This window comes from Tachypleus tridentatus, chromosome 1, assembly GCF_004210375.1.
Source record: "Tachypleus tridentatus isolate NWPU-2018 chromosome 1, ASM421037v1, whole genome shotgun sequence".
NCBI lineage: Eukaryota > Metazoa > Arthropoda > Merostomata > Xiphosura > Limulidae > Tachypleus > Tachypleus tridentatus.
In genome coordinates, this window is record NC_134825.1 from 9,597,712 (window position 1) to 9,624,062 (window position 26,351).

Genomic DNA, 26,351 nt, shown 5'->3' on the forward strand with positions numbered 1-26,351 from the left:
TACTATACTGACGTTGTGGTACTTGGATACAATTACGGGATATGGCATATTTTTCCACGACATGCATATGCATTTTACTTACTGCTTAAACTTTGTTGTGAAGGAAACAGGTCAAATTCAAGACATCTAACGTTATAAAGTGTGATAAATTTTAGTCAGAGATAAATCTTTTTAAACACTTTTGTGGTTGAATGATACTATTTTATTTTGATGTGCAGTGCTTTGTTAATATATCTTCAAATATCTGAACTAATTCATTGTCGGACATTCCCCTGTTATACATCTTTGTTATACATCAAATACCTTCTCATTATTATGAGTATTCAAAACGTCTTTCGAAGCTCAGAACTAATTGCTGTATATACAACAGAAATGAATTTCTTGATCATCAACCACCTATACCTTAACATAAAACTCATTTTGCTATCTGCTATACAACATGAGATATGGTTATCTACCCCTTGCGGCGACCATCTTGGCTGCCATCTCGAACACCTCAAATGACTCACGACAGGTTTTGTTGTTAATGTCGTCAGTGGTTTACTTAACCCAAAACTTGTATCTGGAAGCCCAAATCGTTGTTCTATCTGCTGTAGAACACATGTTATCTTTATTTACTTCTAACGGAAGCTATCTTGAATCTCTCCCTTGTTTCAGGTCTCTAAAATGTCTACCCTAGATTGTTAAGAATTTCTCACAATACCTTTATGAAACACAAACAGCGATCCTCCGGGTATAAAAATGTCCACACCCACAGCCAATAGACTAGTTGGCCCTTATTGCAAACTGTATTATTATTATTTATTCAACTTGCTCATATATAATATATGTATAAAATGCTAAAAACCTACAGGTCAGTATATCTTTTTTCAACGTGATAAAACAAACCAACATTCTGTTTTGTTTTCTCAGTTAACAGCTTTAGTTGGCGTGCAGAAGACGTGCACTTCTAACAGAAAAATCCTGCATCACAACACCAGTTCCTCCTCCCATTTGTTTCTTAATCTTAATTCTTACAGCACAACACCAGTTCCACCTCCAATTTTGTTTTTCCAGCACACCACCAGTTCCACCTCCCATTTTGTTAGTTAATCTTTAATTCTTCCAGCACACCACCAGTTCCACCTCCCATTTTGTTTGTTAATCTTTAATTCTTCCAGCACACCACCAGTTCCTCTTCCCATTTTGTTTGTTAATCTTTAATTCTTCCAGCACAACACCAGTTCCACCTCCATTTTGTTTGTTCCAGCACACCACCAGTTCCACCTCCCATTTTGTTTGTTAATCTTTAATTCTTCCAGCACACCACCAGTTCCTCCTCCCATTTTGTTTGTTAATCTTTAATTCTTCCAGCACAACACCAGTTCCACCTCCAATTTTGTTTGTTCCAGCACTCCACCAGTTCCACCTCCCATTTTGTTTGTTAATCTTTAATTCTTCCAGCACAACACCAGTTCCACCTCCAATTTTGTTTGTTCCAGCACACCACCAGTTCCACCTCCCATTTTGTTTGTTAATCTTTAATTCTTCCAGCACAACACCAGTTCCTCCTCCCATTTACTTTGTTAATCTTTAATTCTTCCAGCACAACACCAGTTCCACCTCCCATTTTGTTTGTTCCAGCACACCACCAGTTCCACCTCCCATTTTGTTTGTTAATCTTTAATTCTTCCAGCACACCACCAGTTCCTCCTCCCATTTTGTTTGTTAATCTTTAATTCTTCCAGCACAACACCAGTTCCTCCTCCCATTTTGTTTGTTAATCTTTAATTCTTCTAGCACACCACCAGTTCCTCCTCCCATTTTGTTTGTTAATCTTTAATTCTTCCAGCACAACACCAGTTCCTCCTCCAATTTTGTTTGTTAATCTTTAATTCTTCCAGCACACCACCAGTTCCACCTCCCATTTTGTTTGTTAATCTTTAATTCTTCCAGCACAACACCAGTTCCACCTCCAATTTTGTTTGTTCCAGCACACCACCAGTTCCACCTCCCATTTTGTTTGTTAATCTTTAATTCTTCCAGCACACCACCAGTTCCTCCTCCCATTTTGTTTGTTAATCGTTAATTCTTCCAGCACAACACCAGTTCCACCTCCAATTTTGTTTGTTCCAGCACACCACCAGTTCCACCTCCCATTTTGTTTGTTAATCTTTAATTCTTCCAGCACACCACCAGTTCCTCCTCCCATTTTGTTTGTTAATCTTTAATTCTTCCAGCACAACACCAGTTCCACCTCCAATTTTGTTTGTTCCAGCACACCACCAGTTCCTCCTCCCATTTACTTTGTTAATCTTTAATTCTTCCAGCACAACACCAGTTCCACCTCCCATTTTGTTTGTTCCAGCACACCACCAGTTCCACCTCCCATTTTGTTTGTTGATCTTTAATTCTTCCAGCACACCACCAGTTCCTCCTCCCATTTTGTTTGTTAATCTTTAATTCTTCCAGCACAACACCAGTTCCTCCTCCCATTTTCTTTGTTAATCTTTAATTCTTCCAGCACAATACCAGTTCCTCCTCCCATTTACTTTGTTAATCTTGAATTCTTCCAGCACACCACCAGTTCCTCCTCCCATTTTGTTTGTTAATCTTTAATTCTTCCAGCACAACACCAGTTCCTCCTCCCATTTTCTTTGTTAATCTTTAATTCTTCCAGCACAACACCAGTTCCTCCTCCCATTTTGTTTGTTAATATTTAATTCTTCCAGCACAACACCAGTTCCTCCTCTCATTTTGTTTGTTAATCTTTAATTCTTCCAGCACACCACCAGTTCCACCTCCCATTTTGTTTGTTAATCTTTAATTCTTCCAGCACACCACCAGTTCCACCTCCCATTTTGTTTGTTAATCTTTAATTCTTCCAGCACACCACCAGTTCCTCCTCCCATTTTCTTTGTTAATCTTTAATTCTTCCAGCACACCACCAGTTCCTCCTACCATTTTGTTTGTTAATCTTTAATTCTTCCAGCACACCACCAGTTCCTCCTCCCATTTTGTTTGTTAATCTTTAATTCTTCCAGCACAACACCAGTTCCACCTCCCATTTTGTTTGTTAATCTTTAATTCTTCCAGCACACCACCAGTTCCACCTCCCATTTTGTTTGTTAATCTTTAATTCTTCCAGCACACCACCAGTTCCACCTCCCATTTTGTTTGTTAATCTTTAATTCTTCCAGCACACCATCAGTTCCTCCTCACATTTTGTTTGTTAATCTTTAATTCTTCCAGCACACCACCAGTTCCACCTCCCATTTTGTTTGTTAATCTTTAATTCTTCCAGCACACCACCAGTTCCACCTCCCATTTTGTTTGTTAATCTTTAATTCTTCCAGCACACCACCAGTTCCACCTCCCATTTTGTTTGTTAATCTTTAATTCTTCCAGCACACCACCAGTTCCTCCTCCCATTTTCTTTGTTAATCTTTAATTCTTCCAGCACAATACCACTTCCTCCTCCCATTTGTTTGTTAATCTTTAATTCTTCCAGCACACCACCAGTTCCTCCTCCCATTTTGTTTGTTAATCTTTAATTCTTCCAGCACACCACCAGTTCCTCCTCCCATTTTGTTTGTTAATCTTTAATTCTTCCAGCACAACACCAGTTCCACCTCCAATTTTGTTTGTTCCAGCACACCACAAGTTCCACCTCCCATTTTGTTTGTTAATCTTTAATTCTTCCAGCACACCACCAGTTCCTCCTCCCATTTTCTTTGTTAATCTTTAATTCTTCCAGCACAATACCAGTTCCTCCTCCCAATTTTTTTGTTAATCTTTAATTCTTCCAGCACACCACCAGTTCCTCCTACCATTTTGTTTGTTAATCTTTAATTCTTCCAGCACACCACCAGTTCCTCCTCCCATTTTGTTTGTTAATCTTTAATTCTTCCAGCACAACACCAGTTCCTCCTCCCATTTTGTTTGTTAATCTTTAATTCTTCCAGCACACCACCAGTTCCACCTCCCATTTTGTTTGTTAATCTTTAATTCTTCCAGCACACCACCAGTTCCACCTCCCATTTTGTTTGTTAATCTTTAATTCTTCCAGCACACCATCAGTTCCTCCTCACATTTTGTTTGTTAATCTTTAATTCTTCCAGCACACCACCAGTTCCACCTCCCATTTTGTTTGTTAATCTTTAATTCTTCCAGCACACCACCAGTTCCACCTCCCATTTTGTTTGTTAATCTTTAATTCTTCCAGCACACCACCAGTTCCACCTCCCATTTTGTTTGTTAATCTTTAATTCTTCCAGCAAACCACCAGTTCCTCCTCCCATTTTCTTTGTTAATCTTTAATTCTTCCAGCACAATACCAGTTCCTCCTCCCATTTACTTTGTTAATCTTTAATTCTTCCAGCACACCACCAGTTCCTCCTCCCATTTTGTTTGTTAATCTTTAATTCTTCCAGCACACCACCTGTTCTACCTCCCATTTTGTTTGTTAATCTTTAATTCTTCCAGCACAACACCAGTTCCACCTCCAATTTTGTTTGTTCCAGCACACCACAAGTTTCACCTCCCATTTTGTTTGTTAATTTTTAATTCTTCCAGCACACCACCAGTTCCTCCTCCCATTTTCTTTGTTAATCTTTAATTCTTCCAGCACAATACCAGTTCCTCCTCCCATTTACTTTGTTAATCTTTAATTCTTCCAGCACAACACCAGTTCCACCTCCAATTTTGTTTGTTCCAGCACACCACAAGTTCCACCTCCCATTTTGTTTGTTAATCTTTAATTCTTCCAGCACACCACCAGTTTCTCCTCCCATTTTCTTTGTTAATCTTTAATTCTTCCAGCACACCACCAGTTCCTCCTCCCATTTTCTTTGTTAATCTTGCCTGTCACTTTTAAGTTACAGAAAAATATTGAAAAACAAAACAACCAAGAGACTGTCGTTCAACAAGACCAATTAACTCATCAAAACTTCATAGACTACAGAATAACAAGATCATTGACATCATCAAAACTCTCCATAGACTAAAGTACAAGAAGATCATTGACATCATCAAAACTCTCCATAGACTAAAGTACAACAAGATCATTGACATCATCAAAACTCTCTATAGACTACAGAAAAACAAGATCATTGACATAATCAAAACTCTCCATAGACTACAGTATAACAGGATCATTGACATCATCAAAACTGTCCATAGACTACAGTACAACAAGATCATTGACATAATCAAAACTCTCCATAGACTACAGTATAACAAGATCATTGACATCATCAAAACTCTCCATAGACTACAGTATAACAATCTCATTGACATCATCAAAACTCTTCATAGACTACAGTATAACAAGATCATTGACATCATCAAAACTCTCCATAGACTACAGTATAACAATCCCATTGATATTATCAAAACTCTTCATAGACTACAGTATGACAAAATCATTGACATCATCAAAACTCTCCATAGACTACAGTATAACAAGATCATTGACATCATCAAAACTCTCCATAGACTACAGTATAACAAGATCATTGACATCATCAAAACTCTCCATAGACTACAGTATAACAATCTCATTGATATTATCAAAACTCTCTATAGACTACAGTATAACAAAATCATTGACATTATCAAAACTCTTCATACACTACAGTATAACAAGATCATTGACATCATCAGATCTCCTTCATAGACAACAGTATATCAGTATCATTAACTTTATACAAAATATCCATAAACAACCGTTTAATAACATGCATCGCACTCAAATGGTCAATTAGAGTTTGTTTTCCGTGATTTAAACGTGTCATATTGTATATCGTACAAACAGAATCATGGCTCTAGTGGTGGCTAGAACAAGGTGATGTTTATTGACAATTCTCAATGATCTTTCTTTACTGGTTCATTTCAGTAACAGTTTACAGGCATGCTATGGTGGCAGTTATAGATAAACAGCTTCGTGGGCTTGGGAAGTCGTATCTGCTCCAGGTACCTGCTACATTTGGAAACGTAGTCTCTAGTGAGAGTTACAGTGCTACATATGTATTTGGCACATTTCAAAAAGTAGTGCTAAGTGAGAATTATAGTGCTGTGGAAGTATGTGCTACATTTAAAAAAAGTCCTTAGTGTGAGTTACAGTGCTGTACATGTACCTGCTATATTTAACAAAATAGACCCCAGCAATAATTACAGCGCTATACAGATAACCTGCCAAAAATTAAAAAAAGTAACCCCTTGTTAAGTTACTGTTCTACACAGAGAAATTGTCACATCTTGAAAAGTATTATTATTTTGTAAAACAGGGAACCTGCTACATTTTAAAATTAGCGTCTACAGTAAGCTAAAATTTCTGCTACATCTGAAAATTTAATTCCCGGTGTGATGTACAATGCTCTACAGAGAATCAGTAAGAACTAGCGGTGGTTACAGGCGCTTGCCATATCTCAGTGAGTGGACGTCACTCAAGTTTATCGTTTTAAATACGAGTATTTTAACTCATCTAGGTGTGTCCATATTTCTTGAATTATGAAATAATTAATTGTACATCTTTGGTCTGTCAGTAATTCAATAGAACTTATTCTGTTTTGTCGAATTTTATCAGTTTTCAGAAAACAGTTTGGAACGATTTACATACGCGATACAATGCTATTTAAGACAACTTTTACAAATTCGTTGGAAATTATCATTCCAATTATAAACTGAAGAAAAAACTGAAACGAACGGAAGTGAAACTTTCTGCGACACTATGAAACGTCGTGATAATTTTAATTAATATCTATTTTAATACATGTTTACGTTGCAGTGTCAGGTCTACTGTTTAGTTAGAACGAGAGGACATAGTTAAACGGTAAAAGGCATGACTCACTTGCAGTCAATATTACAAACAGGTGACTCATTCTTTACCTACTAATAATTTTACATTGTTAATTGTATGCCATAAAAAGGCTTTGTTTCTCCTGGCGTGTATATCACATGGGAGACCTTCGTCGTAGTGTGTGTTAGCTGGAGTTACTACATTATTACTTAAAAATGTAATAATAGTGTGTGTGTGTTAGCTGGACTTACTACATTATTACATATAAATGTAATAATAGTGTGTGTGTGTTAGCTGGACTCACTACATTATTACATATAAATGTAATAATAGTGTGTGTGTGTTAGCTGGACTCACTACATTATTACATATAAATGTAATAATAGTGTGTGTGTTAGCTGGACTTACTACATTATTACATATAAATGTAATAATAGTGTGTGTGTTAGCTGGACTTACTACATTATTACATGTATATGTAATAATAGTGTGTGTGTGTGTTAGCTGGACTTACTACATTATTACATATAAATGTAATAATAGTGTGTGTGTTAGCTGGACTTACTACATTATTACATATAAATGTAATAATAGTGTGTGTGTTAGCTGGACTTACTACATTATTACATGTATATGTAATAATAGTGTGTGTGTGTTAGCTGGACTTACTACATTATTACATGTATGTAATAATAGTGTGTGTGTTAGCTGGACTCACTACATTATTACATATAAATGTAATAATAGTGTGTGTGTGTTAGCTGGACTCACTACATTATTACATATAAATGTAATAATAGTGTGTGTGTTAGCTGGACTTACTACATTATTACATATAAATGTAATAATAGTGTGTGTGTTAGCTGGACTTACTACATTATTACATGTATATGTAATAATAGTGTGTGTGTGTTAGCTGGACTTACTACATCATTACGTATATGTAATAATAGTGTGTGTGTGTGTTAGCTGGACTTACTACATCATTACATATAAATGTAATAATAGTGTGTGTGTGTTAGCTGGACTTACTACATTATTACATATAAATGTAATAATAGTGTGTGTGTGTTAGCTGGACTCACTACATTATTACATATAAATGTAATAATAGTGTGTGTGTGTTAGCTGGACTCACTACATTATTACATATAAATGTAATAATAGTGTGTGTGTTAGCTGGACTTACTACATTATTACATATAAATGTAATAATAGTGTGTGTGTTAGCTGGACTTACTACATTATTACATGTATATGCAATAATAGTGTGTGTGTGTGTTAGCTGGACTTACTACATTATCAGCACATATAAACGTAATAATAGTGTGTGTGTTAGCTGGACTTACTACATTATTACATATAAATGTAATAATAGTGTGTGTGTTAGCTGGACTTACTACATTATTACATGTATATGTAATAATAGTGTGTGTGTGTTAGCTGGACTTACTACATTATTACACGTATATGTAATAATAGTGTGTGTGTGTTAGCTGGACTCACTACATTATTACATATAAATGTAATAATAGTGTGTGTGTGTTAGCTGGACTCACTACATTATTACATATAAATGTAATAATAGTGTGTGTGTTAGCTGGACTCACTACATTATTACATATAAATGTAATAATAGTGTGTGTGTTAGCTGGACTTACTACATTATTACATGTATATGTAATAATAGTGTGTGTGTGTGTTAGCTGGACTTACTACATTATTACATATAAATGTATATTTACTCAGTTAACCTAGACTCCGACCTTTCTACAGTCAATTACATGCGTGCTGTGTGAGGAATTGATAGCCCATGGCTATACAACAGAAGAAAATATATGTTTGTTTATCTTGTTCAAATATCTTTAAAGCTGAATACATTTAGAAACCTGTATTATTAACAGTGGACACTCCTAACTTTTATTTCGTTAGCCCTGAATGACTGAAATAACTTGTATTAGCAGCACATTAAAGTGAAACAAATATTACATTATCAAAAACACGGCCCGGTATGGTGAGGCTATTAGCAGCACATTAAAGTGAAACAAATATTACACTATCAAAAACACGGCCCGGTATGGTGAAGCTATTAGCAGCACATTAAAGTGAAACATATACTACACTATCAAAAACACGGCCCGGTATGGTGAGGCTATTAGCAGCACATTAAAGTGAAACAAATATTACATTATCAAAAACACGGCCCGGTATGGTGAGGCTATTAGCAGCACATTAAAGTGAAACATATGCTACACTATCAAAAACACGGCCCGGTATGGTGAGGCTATCAGCAGCACATTAAAGTGAAACATATACTACACTATCAAAAACACGGCCCGGTATGGTGAGGCTATTAGCAGCACATTAAAGTGAAACATATATTACACTATCAAAAACACGGCCCGGTATGGTGAGGTGGTTAAAGCAGTCGGCTCGTAATACGAGGGTCGCGGGTTCGAATCCCCATCATACGAAACATGTTCGCCCTTTCAGCCGTGGGGATGTTGTAATGTGACTATTCGTTGGTAAAAAGGTAGCCCAAGCGTTGGCGGTAGGTGGTGATGATTAGCTCACTTCCTACACTTCTAAATTAGGGACGACCAGCGCAGATAGCCCTCGTGCAGCTTTGCGCGAAATCCTAAACAGAAAATACAGACTTTCTTTTACGATAACGTACAACCGACATCTACCAGTTAACCTTGACTAATCAAAATATTCTTCATTTAATTCTCCTTGTAACTGCTGAAGGGAAGAAATTCCAAGTAATATTTGTAGTTCAATAAGTTACGAGTTAGTTGAGTATTAAAAATGCATATATTAAGATAGGCGAAAAGTGTATTCGATATGAGAATTTTGTAGACTTCCGCATGTGTGTAGTTCTTGTATTATTACGTTTACAAATTTATCTCATATGGTTTTGCCGTGATGCCTTCATCTGTTCTCTTTATTTACTGTTTTCTAGGCTTTACCCTCTCAAGTCTTTAATTATTCTTTCAAATTTCTAATTTTTAAATTTCAAATTTAAATATTTTACGGATTTATATTCTAGTGCGTGAATTTCAAACCTGTCCTAATTAAAGCCCCCCGCTAGTACAGCGGTATGTCTTCGGATTTACAACGCTAAAATCAGGGGTTCGATTCCCCGCGGTGGGCTGAGCAGATAGCCCTTTGTGGCTTTGCTATACGAAAAACACACACACACACAGTCCTAATTAAGACCTCATTCACATTTTTTTAGTGAGTGTGCGCTCTAAAACTAATTTAAATCGTCAACAGTATTTCATGGCTATTTTCTGGTATTCACCTTCTGAAACTTTAATTTCAAACCTGTCCTCACAACTACCTCGTGAATATATTGTTGTCTTCATTTCAAAGCTTTAACTTAAAACCTACCTTCACTGCTGTCCATCAAAAAAGTTGCCCGGGGAAATCATGTACACATGGGCCCCCATAATATTAGCTAACTATAAAACGTATATTTCTGAGCCTTTTTCATAGCAGTGTTCTAAATATACTCTGAAAAGTCAATTTGTACGGGTTCTCTGATGATCCGGGGATTAATGTATCGTTATCTTCTTATCGACGGTCCTGGTTCTGCTCATGATGTAAATGTAGACCTTCCATTCGGAATTTTCAGTCTGATATTTAGAGAAACTGTTCATTTTAAGAATTACGTTTCCGTAAAGAGGGCTTGTGTCCCAAAAATATAACAACAAAATTATTTAGCTTTAGTCATTGTTATCGTAATATTTTGTTAGTTTGTTTTTAATGCACTACTTTCTTTCATTGTTATCGTAATATTTTGTTAGTTTGTTTTTAATGCACTACTTTCTTTCATTGTTATCGTAATATTTTGTTAGTTTGTTTTTAATGCACTACTTTCTTTCTTTGTTATCGTAATATTTTGTTAGTTTGTTTTTAATGCACTACTTTCTTTCATTGTTATCGTAATATTTTTAGTTTGTTTTTAATGCACTACTTTCATTGTTATCGTAATATTTTCTTAGTTTATTTTAAATGCACTACTTTCTTTCATTGTTATCGTAATATTTTGTTAGTTTGTTTTTAATGCACTACTTTCTTTCATTGTTATCGTAATATTTTGTTAGTTTATTTTAAATGCACTACTTTCTTTCATTGTTATTGTAATATTTTTTGTTCCCTTTATTTTTTCTTCTATTTTATTCCAGCTTTTTATTTTTGACTTACAACGCAATCTTGTTTCAGTACTGTTCTTTCGTCACTTTGTAATATATTTTGTTTTTCTCCTTAATTTGTTTGGAATGAAGCACAAACCTACACAACGAACTATCTGAGATCTGCTCACCACGGTGTGAGTCAGCAATCATTCTGCTGTGCCATTAGATTTTTTTTCTCACTGTTTTTGCTGCTTCTTGGTTAATATTTTCGTACATTTGTTTTTATCCTATGCTAGTATTTCATCCGTTGTTTTAACTGGTTGTATTATTTAGAATTTAGTTTCATTTCAATGTTATTATTTCATCGTTGTTGAGGCCTGGCATGGTCGCGGGTTCGAATCCCCGTTACACCAAACATGATCGCTCTTCTAGCCGCGGGGGCGCTATAATGTGACGGTTATTAGGTGGTTAAAGAGTTGTCCAAGAGTTGGCGGTGGGTGGTGATGACTACCCACCTTCTCTTTAGTCTTACACCGCAAAATTAGGAATGGCTAGCGCAGATGGTCCTCGTATAGCTTTGTGCGAAATTAAAAACAAACCAAACCTTCGATTTTGCTACAACATTTTCGTTCACTTTTGATATTATACAACATTGTTTCGTTTTTGTTCTTATATTATTATCGTATCTTCCTCTTTTTTCTTTTTCAAAAACTGTTCTTTGATTTCGTCACCTCTTTTATTTATGCCTTCAAGTTGTAGTTACTTATTTAAATATTCTAAAATTATTCCAAAAGTGACAAACATTTTAAATTTGTTTTCTTAGTTTGTTGGTATGATCATGAATGCCTGTAGTATTCTGTAAATCTAATTTTATTAACATATTTATTGTACCGAAAGACTTGTGTTATTAAAGATATGGCCAATAACATCGTTAATTATGAGAAAGAATGATGAAACAATGAATTTTAGTAATTATATGTAAGTACATAATAACAGTATATTTAACTAGCTATTTATCAGACGGGTAGGATTGGTTTGTTTGTTTGTTTGTTTGTTTTGGAATTTCGCACAAAGCTACTCGAGGGCTATCTGTGCTAGCCGTCCCTAATTTAGCAGTGTAAGACTAGAGGGAAGGCAGCTAGTCATCACCACCCACCGCCAACTCTTGGGGGTAGGATTGGACTGTACAAGTTTTGATTGAGTAATGTTATGAGTAAGAAAGATAAAGTTAGAGGGAAAGTGTGAAATACGGTGGTTAATAATCATGGAAACCATTATATGTTGATTTATGTGGCCATCATGCAACTACCGAAATTATTCTAGTTTTGCTCGAATGAAAACTGAATTTTTTTCCGAATGGCAGCATATATTTAACGCTAGGGCTGCTCCGCCATCCCCAGCTTCGTATGTCTATGTTTTTCATCGGAAGTTAGCACCAATAGTGAATACCAACCATAACTGTTAGTAAGTACTCGACATGTTATATTTAAATAATGATCGTATTTCTTCAAGCTCGCATTGCAAACATTCCAAACTAAGCACTTGAAAGGCACTGTTAAGAGACGCGTTCAATATTCTATATGGCTACCACGTAAATGCCCGAAAACCTTATACTGGTGTTGCTAGGCACAAGGTCTTGTTGTTGCTATTGTTAATTAACCCATAGCTCGAGACTTAGTCGAAATATTTTCTCGAGGAACAGCGTTTGAATAATATTATTGACATCCAGCTCAGCCAGCATCACTTGAACACGTTGAGTAGAAACAAATATTAATCTAACCCGAAACACGGATATATTTATTGATTAACTGTAAAGAGAAACCAAATTCTTTTAACTGTTCAGGGCTATGGAAAACCCTAAACCGTAATCATATGTTGCCAGGTATAATACAAATATGGAATACTTGTATTTCTAAACTTCATACGTACTTCTTGCCAGTAAATCGATAATAGACCATTATACTTATTTTATTTTTTTACGGCGAGGTATTTCTAAATGTACTTGACGGTAGGGGGACACAAACTTAAGGGCGGTTTCAGATTAAAAGTTTTTTTTTCTGTTTTTATTAAATTAACATACTTATACATAAAAAATATAAGAAAAACTTTATACAAATAATATTTAGGGGTATTTTAGCCAGTCTGCAAAATATGAAATATAATAAAATCTTCTTAAGATAAAAGTGTTTAATTAACGGACACCAGGCGGAGTAATGGACAACATTTTTCTAATTAGCTAAACTGCAGTGTTTGTTGGTTTTTATGACGAATAACATCCCAATGTTAAGGGAGAAATATTATCTTACTTATTTATTTACCTATAGTACTAACGTCATATTTATTTCAACTCAGAATTTTCATAATTTCATATAATCTATTACAGAACGGCCACGTGACTTGTCGTCGAACAGCGTGCTCTAGTGACAAAGAATGCTACTTTCTTCCGTACAACGAGAAAAGGGGTTGTTGTAATCTATGTAAAGGTTAGTACACCTCTCTGTGTATCTCCTATAGGGTGATAAACCAAGCCTGTTTTAATTAAAAATTAATCAAGTTATATGTAAAAACACAGGGTAAGACATCTGACGCGATTGGATATTATATTAGTTTGAATGGTGAATAGGTTGATTTTATATTATATTAGTTTGAATGATGAATAGGTTGATTTTATATTATATTAGTTTGAATGATGAATAGGTTGATTTTATATTATATTAGTTTGAATGATGAATAGGTTGATTTTATATTATATTAGTTTGAATGATGAATAGGATGATTTTATATTATATTAGTTCGAATGATGAATAGGTTGATTTTATATTATATTAGTTTGAATGATGAATAGGTTGGTTTTATATTATATTAGTTTGAATGATGAATAGGTTGATTTTATATTATATTAGTTCGAATGATGAATAGGTTGATTTTGCATTATATTAGTTTGAATGATGAATAGGTTGCTTTTATATTATATTAGTTTGAATGGTGAATAGGTTGATTTTATATTATATTAGTTTGAATGATGAATAGATTGATTTTATATTATATTAGTTTGAATGATGAATAGGTTGATTTTATATTATATTAGTTTGAATGATGAATAGGTTGATTTTATATTATATTAGTTTGAATTATGAACAGGTTGATTTTATATTATATTAGTTTGAATTATGAACAGGTTGATTTTATATTATATTAGTTTGAATGATGAATATATTGATTTTATATTATATTAGTTTGAATGATGAATAGATTGATTTTATATTTATTAGTTTGAATGATGAATAGGTTGATTTTATATTATATTAGTTTGAATGATGAATAGGTTGATTTTATATTATATTAGTTTGAATGATGAATAGGTTGGTTTTATATTATATTAGTTTGAATGATGAATAGGTTGGTTTTATATTATATTAGTTTGAATGATGAATAGGTTGATTTTATCTTTTAAACTCTGTTTGCTTGATGTTTTATTTTAAATATAAATTTGGACCCGAAGCATCAGTTTAAAAAATGCAAGACCTCCATCATTTTATTACTAATATAGAGTAGAATAATATTACCGCAGTGTGCTATCTATATACAGCCATTTTATTTGTCTCAAATTATTCGTTGATTTGAATTTTACATGATATATGAAGACTTAATGATATATATGTATGTGTGTGTGTGTGAGTGAGAGAGAAACAAATAAAGAAAAAGTCCTTATCTTCAATGAACAAAATACCTTTGGTAACATAGTTTTCAATGATTTGTTTCATTTTATCATATAATTTTATGAAAATTCCACGACATTTATCCAAGATTTCGACCGGGCGTAGCGAGATGACCAACGGAACGGGCTGCTGATTGGAAAGTTCGAACTCGCAATACAGCTGTGAATGCGTTATGGTATTCGGACCACATTATGCAGATTACGAGGCAGGTACTTCTGTGTGGCGGCTTGTCTTCTGTACGGCAGTTCCAATTTAACTGTTATTGATGTTTAAACAATACATTTCGTCCACGTATTGCATAAAATGACATTTAGGTTGAAAATAACAAATTCGCATAAATCTGATCAAAATAGTTATCTTCTATTCTCTCCATCGTATGTATACTTCAACAGATTTGTTATTTGCACAAGAAACTGCAGCTCCATATCTCATACTTTTGTGAGTGTATGTATGTATGTGTTCAGTGACCAAAGGAATATAATACAAATGCTTTATAAGTTTTACATATTACACATAAAACAGTTGGTTTGTACTGTACGTGCATGTAACATCACGAGTGGTCTTATGTTATTCGATAAACAAAGATAAATTATCCTAACAAGATAACAGAGCTCACGTGCAATATTGTTTGAAATTTATCCTTCATTTTTCAGGTTGCTACCTAAATGGAAAGTTGCATGAAAGTGAAACTGAATGGATAGACAACAGCGACCCCTGTCGAACTTATTCTTGCCAGGTAGACAATTTCTATTCATATGATTTATATATTTACACTTTATGTTAAAACTATATAGTTTTGATAACATATTGAATCACTGATTTTACTTGTTCAATAAATATGGCAATTTTGTCATAGAAAAGTATTATTAATATATATCGAAATATAAAATTAGCAGTTAACAAAATAAATAACACTAAATTATACTCACAAGATATACAGCATTCTTTCTTTATCGAGTGTGGGCCTTTAAAGGCCGGCGAAGTATAAATACTATTTTATCTGTCTAAATCATTTGTGTTAGGCCTATTCTATTTTTAAGCACAACATTCTTTATGTAGTCCCTTACGGATTTTCAAAAATTATATCCATTGTCGACGACACGTTTCGTTTAGTCCAGAGCTCTGAGTTTGAAGTATTCTAACCGGCCTGAAGAGCAGCGAATTGAGCGAAACGCGTAGTCGGCAATGACTAAAAGAAATATAGTGTGGTTGGAATACTATTATTATTTTGAAATACTATTATTATTATGAAATACTATTATTATTATAATTCACTCTCCTAATTTTTGAAAATCTATAAAGGACTAGACAAAACAATGCTGTGTTTAAAAATGGAATAGGCCTAAAACTAATGTCTTATGACATGTATAATTGTAATCATTATATTATGTTAACGAAAAAAACTTGTAACACGTATATTAAAATATAAATTTCAGGTTACGTCATGTAGTGCAATAGTGTTGTCTTTTAAGGAAACGGAAAGCAATATTATGTGCTAGGTAGATTAACAATGGTATTGGTATTTATTAAGAATTACAATGGTATTGTCTACTAACTATATTAACAGTAGTATTGATGTCTACTGGAAAATTATCAGTGGTTCTTAACCTTTTTTTGGCAGCGACAGAATTCTGCCAACAGGGATATCTTTGTGACCTATACCTTCAAATAGAGCTCTTTAGCGCAACCACTATTGGACTACAAAGCAAAGTTCAAACACTCACTGTATGGCCCAGGATAGCCAGATAGTTAAGGCGCTCAACCAGAAATTGGAGGGTTCGAATCCCCGTCCCACTATACATGCTCTCCCTTTCAGCTGTGGAGACGTTTTAATATTACAGTCAATCCCACTATTCGTTAGTAAAAGAAGAGACTATAAGTTGATGGTAGATGCTGATGATTAACTGCTTTCTCCCTAGTCTTACAATACTAAATTAAGACTGATTAGTGCAGATAGCTCTCTTGTAGAGTTGCGCGAAATTCAAACCAAACCCGTCACCGCAGGTTTTTGGCAACTCATTCTCGAATAGGACTGGTGACCCAGTTTTCGGTCGTGACCCAGGGTTAAGAAACACTGGTCTTGTAAGACGTAATAGCGGCACTCTCTTTTTAGAAAAAATACAATGGTATTGCTGTCAATCAAACTTAACAATTAATTATGTCTAATTAATAAGAATATTTATTTTATATTAACAAAACTATAATGGTATTCGATAGTTTTCTAGTATTTTCTCACAAACTACTTTTGTTTGTAAACTATTATGAATATTTTACATTATTCGAATTAATAAGTTTCTCGTGCTTTTTTTTTTTCCAGTTTCAAAGCATGGACTATTTTAAACTTAACAACGGGTTTTTGTTAAAACTATAGATACCTTTTAACTGTATTCTATTTTTAAATGATTGATAATACATTTTACTGATCAGTCGTTTCGCTGAACAGGAAATTAGCATGTTCTTATTAAATACTTAACTTTCAAAGTCGGGGATTCTAACGGATGCAAGATTACACTGTCACGTGCCATGTCGCAACCCTCAACCACCTAGACCCGGAGAGTGCTGTTCGTCTTGTAAAGGTAGGTTTCTCATTGTCTTCATATATATAAGACTGTTACCTTTAAATTATCCTTACGGACCTTGTATAGTTACAACATAAGGTCTTAGATCACGTGGTTTTTGAAACTTGCTGTTGATTCGTTGGGCAAAAATAAAGTTTTTTTTGTTTTTTTTAAGTCCATTTCAAAGAAGGAGTAGCGTTAATACACCTAATAGGTTTAACTTCAAGTTACATGACGTAGTGCGGAACTTTTAATATGTCTAATAGGTTTAACTTCAAGTTACATGACGTAGTGCGGAACTTTTAATATGTCTAATAGGTTTAACTTCAAGTTACATGACGTAGTGCGGAACTTTTAATATGTCTAATAGGTTTAACTTCAAGTTACATGACGTAGTGCGGAACTTTTAATATGTCTAATAGGTTTAACTTCAAGTTACATGACGTGGTGCGGAACTTTTAATATGTCTAATAGGTTTGACTTCAAGTTACATGACGTAGTGCGGAACTTTTAATATGTCTAATAGGTTTAACTTCAAGTTACATGACGTAGTGCGGAACTTTTAATATGTCTAATAGGTTTAACTTCAAGTTACATGACGTAGTGCGGAACTTTTAATATGTCTAATAGGTTTAACTTCAAGTTACATGACGTAGTGCGGAACTTTTAATATGTCTAATAGGTTTAACTTCAAGTTACATGACGTAGTGCGGAACTTTTAATATGTCTAATAGGTTTAACTTCAAGTTACATGACGTAGTGCGGAACTTTTAATATGTCTAATAGGTTTAACTTCAAGTTACATGACGTAGTGCGGAACTTTTAATATGTCTAATAGGTTTAACTTCAAGTTACATGACGTGGTGCGGAACTTTTAATATGTCTAATAGGTTTGACTTCAAGTTACATGACGTAGTGCGGAACTTTAATATGTCTAATAGGTTTAACTTCAAGTTACATGACGTAGTGCGGAACTTTAATATGTCTAATAGGTTTAACTTCAAGTTACATGACGTAGTGCGGAACTTTTAATATGTCTAATAGGTTTAACTTCAAGTTACATGACGTAGTGCGGAACTTTTAATATGTCTAATAGGTTTAACTTCAAGTTACATGACGTAGTGCGGAACTTTTAATATGTCTAATAGGTTTAACTTCAAGTTACATGACGTAGTGCGGAACTTTTAATATGTCTAATAGGTTTAACCTCAAGTTACATGACGTAGTGCGGAACATTCAATATGTTTAATAGGTTCAACTTCAAGTTACATGACGTAGTGCGGAACTTTTAATATGTCTAATAGGTTTGACTTCAAGTTACATGACGTAGTGCGGAACTTTTAATATGTCTAATAGGTTTAACAACAAGTTACATGACGTAGTGCGGAACTTTTAATATGTCTAATAGGTTTAACAACAAGTTACATGACGTAGTGCGGAACTTTTAATATGTCTAATAGGTTTAACAACAAGTTACATGACGTAGTGCGGAACTTTTAATATGTCTAATAGGTTTAACTTCAAGTTACATGACGTAGTGCGGAACTTTTAATATGTCTAATAGGTTTGACTTCAAGTTACATGACGTAGTGCGGAACTTTTAATATGTCTAATAGGTTTAACTTCAAGTTATATGACGTAGTGCGGAACTTTTAATATGTCTAATAGGTTTAACTTCAAGTTACATTACGTAGTGCGGAACTTTTAATATGTCTAATAGGTTTAACTTCGAACTAACGTGATATGGTGCACTAGTTTCAATATGTATAGTAGGTTTAACTTCAAGTTACGTGATAGAGTGCAGTAGTGTTAATATGTCTACTGCTTTTACCTTCTGCTTATATGATATAATGCATTCGATTTGTCGTGTTTTGTCTATTTAACGTCAAGATACGTGATATAGTGAGCTAATGTTAACACAGATAGTAGGTATAGTTTCAAGTTACGTGACACTAGTTTTAATACATTTAGTAACTTTAATCTTAAAGTTACGTGATTTGTTTGTTGTTACGTCATGGGCTGTTCGTGTTGTGCCTATTACGGGTATCGAAAGCCGGTTTTTAATGTTATAAGTCTTAAGACTCAACGCTGAGCCACTGGGTTAAGTTGCACGACATAGTGCAGTAGTTTAAATATGTATAGTAGGCTTAACTTCAAGTTACGCGATATTGTCTGCTAGTTTTAATATGTATTATAGATTTAACATGAAACTAAGGGATATCGGGTACTAGTTCCAATGCGTATACCGCATTTAACATTAAATTACGTTATAGTGTACTAGTTTTAGAATGAATAGTAGGTTTACTTTCAAGCTACGTGATATGAAACTCAAATTTTAATACCTATAGTAGGCTTAGCTCAAAGGTACAGGATTCAGTGCATTTGAAATGTGAGATCAACTTTATCTATATTATTATTAGATTATTATTTATTAGATTAGAACCGCAATAGAATCTAGTTCTTGTTTGATCTAATAGGTTAGTGTGGAGTTACATATGTAGTATGAAGCTGGATGGTTATTTAAAAGCTTTATTAAGACGCAAAATGTTCATACATTCAGATTACAAATATGATATCCATTGTACGAAATATCATTAGAAAACAAAGGAATATGGATTAACTTGGGTTTACAGGACTAAAGAGAAAGATACTTTCAACAAGTCGCACCCCCTCCTGGTAAAGAAAGTGCAGCGTTTTTGTAACGGATTCACGAACGTAAAGATCAGAGATTAAAATCTATCTGCGTGCCCAAGAAACAGTACTTGATGTAATCACGGAGAATTCCAGCCTGAAAAAGTGACTCAAGTTGCTTCCGCGGCATATCAGTTCACCTACTGCATACTTTAAGCAGCTGAAGGAGAAACGGGTATTCGTGTTGTTTCATATGAAAACATATCAGTCAAATCGCCCTGCCCAATATCTGAGGATTTCTGTGCGATTGAACTGTTGAAACGATCACTCGGAAACTATCGTCCTCGTACAACAGACGAATTGTGGGAAGCAAGTAAAAAAGAGAGATATGTTTTGAGCATGACATCTCTATGACGGAGAACTTTGCTTTAGGAACTGCGTTGCAAAGCTACTGTCAAGATTGTCGGATATAGCACAACTGGACGTGTTGACGTCGACTATAACGACGTGGTTAGGTTCCAACATCGTTACAATGTAACGAACTCAACCTCTGTATATCCGGTCTCCCGAAACGAAGACTGGAAGTAAATGACGTGTTTTTAGTCTTCTCGGTGACGTCATTAACTAGCTATAGAAGACCTTTAATTGTCTTCGTCTTGAAGATGATAAATTAACTAAAGACAAGAATTTTGCACAAATTCATTTAAAATATTCGTCACATCTTTGCCCCTCAAAAGAGCTAGTTGTGCCAGTCGTCAGCATCTTCTACTGTTACACAGAAGTCCATAAACGACTTCCATTATTCTTCCATAAGGAATATGGACCTCACTGGAATTTTAAGAACATTTGTTTAAAATATTTATGCACCAAATGAGTGAAACACTTGACTGTGTACAAGGTTCCTGGTCATTTTTACAGCAGTGTTGTAACAAGAAAACGAAAACTAAACAAAAACTAACTCATTGTGATGCAGTGTGTGGACCCACTAGTAGTTAACTCTATAAAAACAAGTCGGTTGTTGGGGTATTTAAAAAACAACAACAACATAACATTGTCAAATAAATGAATACTTCTAACTTGTAATCTTATGTTTTCTAAAGCTATCTTGTAATTACTAAATATATTGTTTCTTTAAATGAGGTCCCCTTGATGAGTCCTTTCTGGGCTCTGCTATGCAGGACTTGGGATTTGATACAATCTTTCTCACGGAACTATAGGTTATTTTGAACACTTTGCCGTGTACAGACTTTCCTGTTGGTAAGAATAGTTTACTTCTGGTATGGTTTTTATACTGGGGTTCAGAAAACGTATCTGAGTGAAACTAATTGTAAAATTTGTATTCAGACGATATCTTGAGATTCTTCCCCGTAACACCATCCGTAAAAAAACAGGAAAGTTATATATAATCTGTGACGTCATCCGTGAAGAAATAGGAAAGTTATATACAGTCTGTGACGTCATCCGTGAAGAAATAGGAATGTTATATATAGTCTGTGACGTCATCCGTGAAGAAACAGGAAAGTTGTATACAGTCTGTGACGTCATCCGTGAAGAAACAAGAAAGTTGTATACAGTCTGTGACGTCATTCGTGAAGACACAGGAAGGTTGTGTACAGTCTTTCGTAACATATTTGACGAATGATAAACTTTTATATAGCCTGTGGTATCAATAGTTGGGCTTTTTGAAAAGCAGTGATAAACTTGAAAAGGATTAGAGGGACATGGTCGTATACAGAGTAAAACATGAATTATACGAGGTCTGTTCAAAAAATACGCGGACTGACGTCATAAAACAAAATGTACTTTATTTAGAAGTTACAGGTCTGGGACCCCTTCAAAGTACTCTCCTCCCCAACGCACACACTTATCCCAACGGTGTTTCCACTTATTGAAACAGTCCTGGTACGCTTCTTTTGTAATGTCCTCCAGCTCCTTCGTCGCATTTACCTTAATCTCGGGAATCGTCTCAAATCTTCTTCCTTTCAAGGGTCTTTTGAGTTTGGGGAACAAGACAAAATCGCAAGGAGCAAGGTCAGGTGAGTAGGGGGGGTGGGGAAGAATAGTGATCGAGTGTTTGGCCAAAAACGCACGAGTTCTGAGTGCTGAATTTTGCAGCAACGCGGTGCATCTTCACTTCTTCGGTCAAAATCTCGTAACAAGATTCAACTGATATTCCACACTCTTCAGCAAGCTCCCTGACAGTCAGACGTCGATTTTCCCGCACCAGGGTGTTGATTTTGTCGACGTGTGGGTCGTCAGTTGACGTGGAAGGACGTCCAGGACGCTCATCATCTTCAATGGACTGTCGACCATCCTTAAAACGTTCATGCCACTTGAAACATGCCGTACGCTTCATAGCAACATCACCGTAAGCCGTGTTAAGCATAGCAAAAGTTTCAGTCGCAGATTTTCCAAGTTTAACACAAAATTTCACAGCAAGTCGTTGCTCCTTCAGGTCATTCATTCTGAAATCCGCCAAACGAAAAAATCGCACTTCACTTAAAACCGCGTAGCTAATACACAAATGAAGATATCTGCAATCGGGAAAGGCGTCGTATTCAGCTAATCTGTGCAAACCTAGCGACACCAAACAGATTCCCCTGGAACCAACTGGAGCCGCGCAATTTAAACAGTCCGCGTATTTTTTGAACAGCCCTCGTAAGAATCTGTGTCAGTTATGACAACCAGCAGATAATTTTAGTTACACCTTTGAAGAAGGTTTAAACAGGTAGCATGTGATTCACTTTGAAGAAGGTTTAAACAGGTAGCACGTGATTCACTTTGAAGACGGTTTAAACAGGTAGCACGTGATTCACTTTGAAGAAGGTTTAAACAGGTAGCACGTGATTCACTTTGAAGAAGGTTTAAACGGGTAGCACGTGATTCACTTTGAAGAAGGTTTAAACGGGTAGCACGTGATTCACTTTGAAGAAGGTTTAAACAGGTAGCACGTAATTCACTTTGAAGAAGGTTTAAACAGGTAGCACGTAATTCACTTTGAAGAAGGTTTAAACAGATAACACGTGATTCACTTGAAGAAGGTTTAAACAGGTAGCACGTGATTTACTTTGAAGACGGTTTAAACGGGTAGCACGTGATTCACTTTGAAGAAGGTTTAAACGGGTAGCACGTGATTCATTAAAACGTATGTACCTAGTCTCTACTCTCCATCACATACATTATCACTTTTATTTTTACGACTTTAATTCCATTTATTTTGGGTGTTTTTTTTTTGTTTTTGTGTAAGCCAAGAATGTTAACACCTGGTTGGCTGGTCTTTAGACCATATAGGACTAACATCTTCTATGATTACGGGGACTCGAACACGCGACCCTAAGATTACGTCTCGTGCGCCCTAACCATTAGGCCCGTTTGCAATATAGTTAACCCTACGTTGATTCTTTCTGTTCTCGTATTGCTTTCAACCACCGCCACTGTCACTAAAAACATTGCGCATTTGTTGCCTCCGTCAGGAAGGCTTAACCGCACATTATTTTGCACCACATTCACATCAATCACATATCACTTTCCATCACCTTGCTTCACACAAATTTCACATTGAGCACATGTTACTTTCCACGATCTTGGTAGCCATAAACCACACATTCTTGATGACGAGAAACCCACTTGAAATAAAAATGTGTCTCCGAACGGCTGATATGGGTATTAACACCTTTTCTGATAAGGAGAGAACAACGTTTCACCTTCGTAGATCATCTTCAGGTTAAGAAGTTTTAATACGCGTACCAGCCGTTCTGAAACCACACATTGGTTTTTACCACCTTTACGTTAATCGCATTACACTGTTGTTTTGACTGTTACTAACCATATATTACATTTGTGGCAGCTTGAGTGTCAGGTTTGAAAATATTGATATTAAAATGCTGTCTTCATTTTGTCATGTAAACTGAAATATATGGGAAAAAATGACATTTGAATGTTATCACAGCTCCTAAAATCACCATGAAAAATTATGCCAAACAAAAACTTCTCTAACACCAATGAAACGCTTTAGTATGTTTTTGTTGTTGTTTTGGTGGATAATTTATCAGCTCACCTTTCCGTCATAAACATAAATAAACTTGGACATATTTTAAATCATGAAACAGTCCAGCATACTGTGCAGACTGACTATAATACTTCTCTAAGTTGCAGAACAGTAATATCATTTCACTGTTCATAAGAAGTCTCACTAGTTCTCTACTCCTAATTATAATACTTCTCTAAGTTGTAGAACAGTAACATCATTTCACTGTTCATAAGAAGTCTCACTAGTTCTCTACTCCTGATTATAATACTTCTCTAAGTTGTAGAACAGTAACATCATTTCACTGTTCACAAGAAGTCTCACTAGTTCTCTACTCCTGATTATAATACTTCTCTAAGTCGCAGAACAGTAACATCATTTCACTGTTCATAAGAAGTCTCACTAGTTCTCTACTCCTGATTATAATACTTCTCTAAGTCGCAGAACAGTAACATCATTTCACTGTTCACAAGAAGTCTCACTAGTTCTCTACTCCTGATTATAATGCTTCTCTAAGTCGCAGAACAGTAACATCATTTCACTCTTCATAAGAAGTCTCACTAGTTCTCTACTCCTGATTATAATACTTCTCTAAGTTGCAGCACAGTAACATCATTTCACTGTTCATAAGAAGTCTCGCTAGTTCTCTACTCCTGATTATAATACTTCTCTAAGTCGCAGAACAGTAACATCATTTCACTGTTCACAAGAAGTCTCACTAGTTCTCTACTCCTGATTATAATACTTCTCTAAGTCGCAGAACAGTAACATCATTTCACTGTTCATAAGAAGTCTCACTAGTTCTCTACTCCTGATTATAATACTTCTCTAAGTTGCAGCACAGTAACATCATTTCACTGTTCATAAGAAGTCTCGCTAGTTCTCTACTCCTGATTATAATACTTCTCTAAGTTGCAGAACAGTAACATCATTTCACTGTTCACAAGAAGTCTCACTAGTTCTCTACTCCTGATTATAATACTTCTCTAAGTTGTAGAACAGTAACATCATTTCACTGTTCACAAGAAGTCTCACTAGTTCTCTACTCCTGATTATAATACTTCTCTAAGTCGCAGAACAGTAACATCATTTCACTGTTCATAAGAAGTCTCACTAGTTCTCTACTCCTGATTATAATGCTTCTCTAAGTTGCAGAACAGTAACATCATTTCACTGTTCACAAGAAGTCTCACTAGTTCTCTACTCCTAATTATAATACTTCTCTAAGTTGTAGAACAGTAACATCATTTCACTGTTCACAAGAAGTCTCACTAGTTCTCTACTCCTGATTATAATACTTTTCTAAGTAGCAGAACAGTAACATCATTTCACTGTTCACAAGAAGTCTCACTAGTTCTCTACTCCTGATTATAATACTTCTCTAAGTCGCAGAACAGTAACATCATTTCACTGTTCATAAGAAGTCTCACTAGTTCTCTACTCCTGATTATAATGCTTCTCTAAGTTGCAGAACAGTAACATCATTTCACTGTTCACAAGAAGTCTCACTAGTTCTCTACTCCTGATTATAATACTTCTCTAAGTCGCAGAACAGTAACATCATTTCACTGTTCATAAGAAGTCTCACTAGTTCTCTACTCCTGATTATAATGCTTCTCTAAGTTGCAGAACAGTAACATCATTTCACTGTTCACAAGAAGTCTCACTAGTTCTCTACTCCTGATTATAATACTTCTCTAAGTCGCAGAACAGTAACATCATTTCACTGTTCATAAGAAGTCTCACTAGTTCTCTACTCCTGATTATAATACTTCTCTAAGTTGTAGAACAGTAACATCATTTCACTGTTCATAAGAAGTCTCACTAGTTCTCTACTCCTGATTATAATACTTCTCTAAGTCGCAGAACAGTAACATCATTTCACTGTTCATAAGAAGTCTCACTAGTTCTCTACTCCTGATTATAATACTTCTCTAAGTTGCACAACAGTAACATCATTTCACTATTCACAAGAAGTCTCACTAGTTCTCTACTCCTGATTATAATACTTCTCTAAGTTGCAGAACAGTAACATCATTTCACTGTTCACAAGAAGTCTCACTAGTTCTCTACTCCTGATTATAATACTTCTCTAAGTTGTAGAACAGTAATATCATTTCACTGTTCACAAGAAGTCTCAGTAGTTCTCTACTCCTGATTATAATACTTCTCTAAGTCGCAGAACAGTAACATCATTTCACTGTTCACAAGAAGTCTCACTAGTTCTCTACTCCTGATTATAATACTTCTCTAAGTTGTAGAACAGTAACATCATTTCACTGTTCACAAGAAGTCTCACTAGTTCTCTACTCCTGATTATAATACTTCTCTAAGTCGCAGAACAGTAACATCATTTCACTGTTCATAAGAAGTCTCACTAGTTCTCTACTCCTGATTATAATGCTTCTCTAAGTTGCAGAACAGTAACATCATTTCACTGTTCACAAGAAGTCTCACTAGTTCTCTACTCCTGATTATAATACTTCTCTAAGTTGTAGA

General features: G+C 35.0%; 2 protein-coding genes across 2 annotated transcripts in view; one reads left to right on the forward strand and one right to left on the reverse strand.

The window, feature by feature from the left end:
- The window catches only part of LOC143223934 (uncharacterized), a 159,469-nt gene that overhangs the window by 49,875 nt on the left and 83,243 nt on the right, over positions 1–26,351 (reverse strand). The gene's annotated exons all lie outside the window — the stretch shown is intronic.
- The window catches only part of LOC143258265 (BMP-binding endothelial regulator protein-like), a 41,304-nt gene continuing 20,848 nt past the window's right edge, over positions 5,896–26,351 (forward strand). Inside the window, exons 1-4 of the mRNA XM_076517253.1 lie at positions 5,896–6,037; positions 13,242–13,400; positions 15,290–15,372; positions 17,119–17,212. Coding sequence (XP_076373368.1) covers positions 5,896–6,037; positions 13,242–13,400; positions 15,290–15,372; positions 17,119–17,212 — 478 coding nt within the window. The remainder of the gene's footprint in view (positions 6,038–13,241; positions 13,401–15,289; positions 15,373–17,118; positions 17,213–26,351) is intronic.